This window comes from Chaetura pelagica, unplaced genomic scaffold, assembly GCF_000747805.2.
Source record: "Chaetura pelagica isolate M959 unplaced genomic scaffold, ChaPel_1.0 scaffold222, whole genome shotgun sequence".
NCBI classification, from domain to species: domain Eukaryota; kingdom Metazoa; phylum Chordata; class Aves; order Apodiformes; family Apodidae; genus Chaetura; species Chaetura pelagica.
In genome coordinates this window covers 32,034-34,346 of record NW_009952711.1, presented here as the reverse complement: position 1 = coordinate 34,346, position 2,313 = coordinate 32,034, and the positions used below count along the sequence as shown (strand labels likewise).

Below are 2,313 nucleotides of genomic sequence, written 5' to 3'. Positions count from 1 at the left end.
TGCCCCCTCGCTAGCAGAGAGGCTGTTTGCCTGCAAACAGGATCCGGCCTGCAGCTCGCCGGGCTTTTTCCCTTCTCCCTGTCCCTTCCTGGGAATGTTGGGCCTGGGGTGACAGTTGTCTCACTGTGCCAGGAGAGGAGAGGAGGAGGAAGAAGCAAAGGTTGGAGGCCAAATCCTGCCTTGCACCCTGCCCACGCAGCCTAATTTCCGGATGGGATCCAGCTCCTCTGCTCCTGCTGCAGTAAACAACGCGGGGAGGGAAAGGCGAGGACACGGCTGGGCCTGGATCCCATCCTGCCCTTCGCCTTCCCAGCTTCCCCAGGACACAGAGCAAGGCACGGACACCCCCGGATGCCAGCACATTGGACAGCCTGGGGAAAACAGACCTAGTCCCCAAAATCCAGGGACGCTGGCACGGGCAGCCAGGCCGGGAGGAGCGCGTGGACTTTGGCCCCGCTCCCCGGCTGTGTCACACCCGCTGCCCAGGTGCAAAGGGACACCGAGTCCTGCCTTGTCCTCTCTCCTCTTCCTCACCCCCCAAACACCCAGCCAGCACAAGGGGACAAAGGGGACGCAGGGAGCCCCGCTGCCCTTGGGTGTGAAACCTGGCTCAGAAGGCAGGGACAGTGTACTCTTGATTGGCCCTGGTTGTCTCCAAGAGATCCAGTGTGTCCCCTGCCTGGCCAGGGGAGTGCTGTGAGGCTGGTCCACGTGTCCACATCCCACCAGCCCTGCACCCAGGGACACGTCCAGCTGTGTCCTGCCAGAGCATCCCTGTTGGCCACCCCACCACGGCCTGGGCCAGGAGGGAGGATGAGGGTGATGGGGGTGGATGTGACACAGGCCTTCACTCACGAGGTGCTGGGCAGGTCACCCTGGAGCCAACAGCTCAAGGCTTGTGGGGAGCGATGCCTGTGCTGATCACCCCAGTGTCAGCAGCAGTTCTGGAGCCCAGGGCACCCTGTGGGACAGAACCTGGGCCTGGACCCAACAGTCCCAGCAGCCTCTCCAGGGCTGAGGTGACAGCAGAGCTGTAACAGTGGGGACCACTCTGCTTCCCTGGGAGCCACAGACAATGGTCCCCAACCCTATGCTCATTCCCATCACTGCACAGTGCCAGATTTCCCCGTTGCATCTCCATCCCACTCCCCATGCTTATCCCCTCCCTCCATGGGGCCACCATGTTGGAGAGCTCGTAAGTAGGGGACAAGAAGCCACCCTTACCTTTCTGGAGGTGGATGATGTCTGGGAAGTTGGAGAGGAGCCCTTGGTACAAAGAGAGAGTGTCCAGCATGAGGAACAGGTCGTTCTTGGGCTGCTCAGCAAACATCTCCCCCACGGTCTCATAGGTCTTGCCCGTGTGGGAGATGGCATTGTTGAGGGCATCTGAGCTGTAAGGGGGGTCCATGTGGAAGGAGTGGCTGATGGCTTGGAAGGCATTGCCCAGCTTCTGGAACTCCTTCCGGAAGCCCCCCACGTGTTTGCGCACCAGCTCCGAGGCCACGTTGGTCAGCTGCAGGACACTGTCATCCATCTTCTTGCTGAAGGCCTTGAAGGCATCCACGCGGTCCTCCACGTCCTGCAAGTCCTGGTGCTCCGTGGGGATCTGGATGGTGAGGAGGAAGCTGGCGCCCACCATCTCGTCCTTCTCCGCCCGGCGTTTGCCCAGCTTCCACTGCTTCTCGTCGCGGCAGCAGAGGAAGTGCTGGAAGCCCTCGTACTGGGAGAGGACGGGGTGGCTGGTCATATGGTCCATCCAGAGGATGAGCCGCCGCTTGCGCTTCTCGATGAAGTCCTCCTCGAAGCGCCCCGTGGCCTGCTTCTCGGGCAGGTGGGGCACCGAGATGACGGTGAACTTGTGCAGGAGGCGGTTGTAGAGCCAGTCGAAGTGCTTGTAGCGCCGGTAGACGGGCGAGTTGATGTTGCTGGGGGTCAGCTTGTAGGAGATGTAGCTCTTGATGCCCTTGAACTTGGTTTGCTTGGTGGGGTCCTCCACGGAGCAGATGAAGGGGTGGGGGTTGGCCCTCCACTGGGGCCCTTTGGAGCCCATCTCGATGCAGTAGGCCTCAGCGATCTTGGACATCAGGGGCACGTCGCCCAGGATGAAGGCCTCCACCCCCGAGCGGACGAAGCAGGAGAAGCGGTTGAGGTTCCTCCCCACCACGCTGCCCCTCTTGGAGGAGCTCATGCTGTCCTGCCTTTCCAGGGCCGGCTTGGGACGGTAACCGGCGTGCTGGTGGTGGCCGTAGGCCGGCGGGGACTGCAGGCTGGGGGGAGGGGGCCCCTTGGTGCCCCGGGGGGCCCCGGGGAGCC

At 62.5% G+C, this 2,313-nt stretch overlaps 1 protein-coding gene across 1 annotated transcript in view; it reads right to left on the bottom strand.

Moving 5' to 3' along the window:
- SNX33 (sorting nexin 33) overlaps nt 1–2,313 on the bottom strand; it is a 4,376-nt gene that overhangs the window by 1,708 nt on the left and 355 nt on the right. The window contains exon 2 of the mRNA XM_009994491.1: nt 1,225–2,304. Within this exon, the coding sequence (XP_009992793.1) occupies nt 1,225–2,304 (1,080 nt within the window). The remainder of the gene's footprint in view (nt 1–1,224; nt 2,305–2,313) is intronic.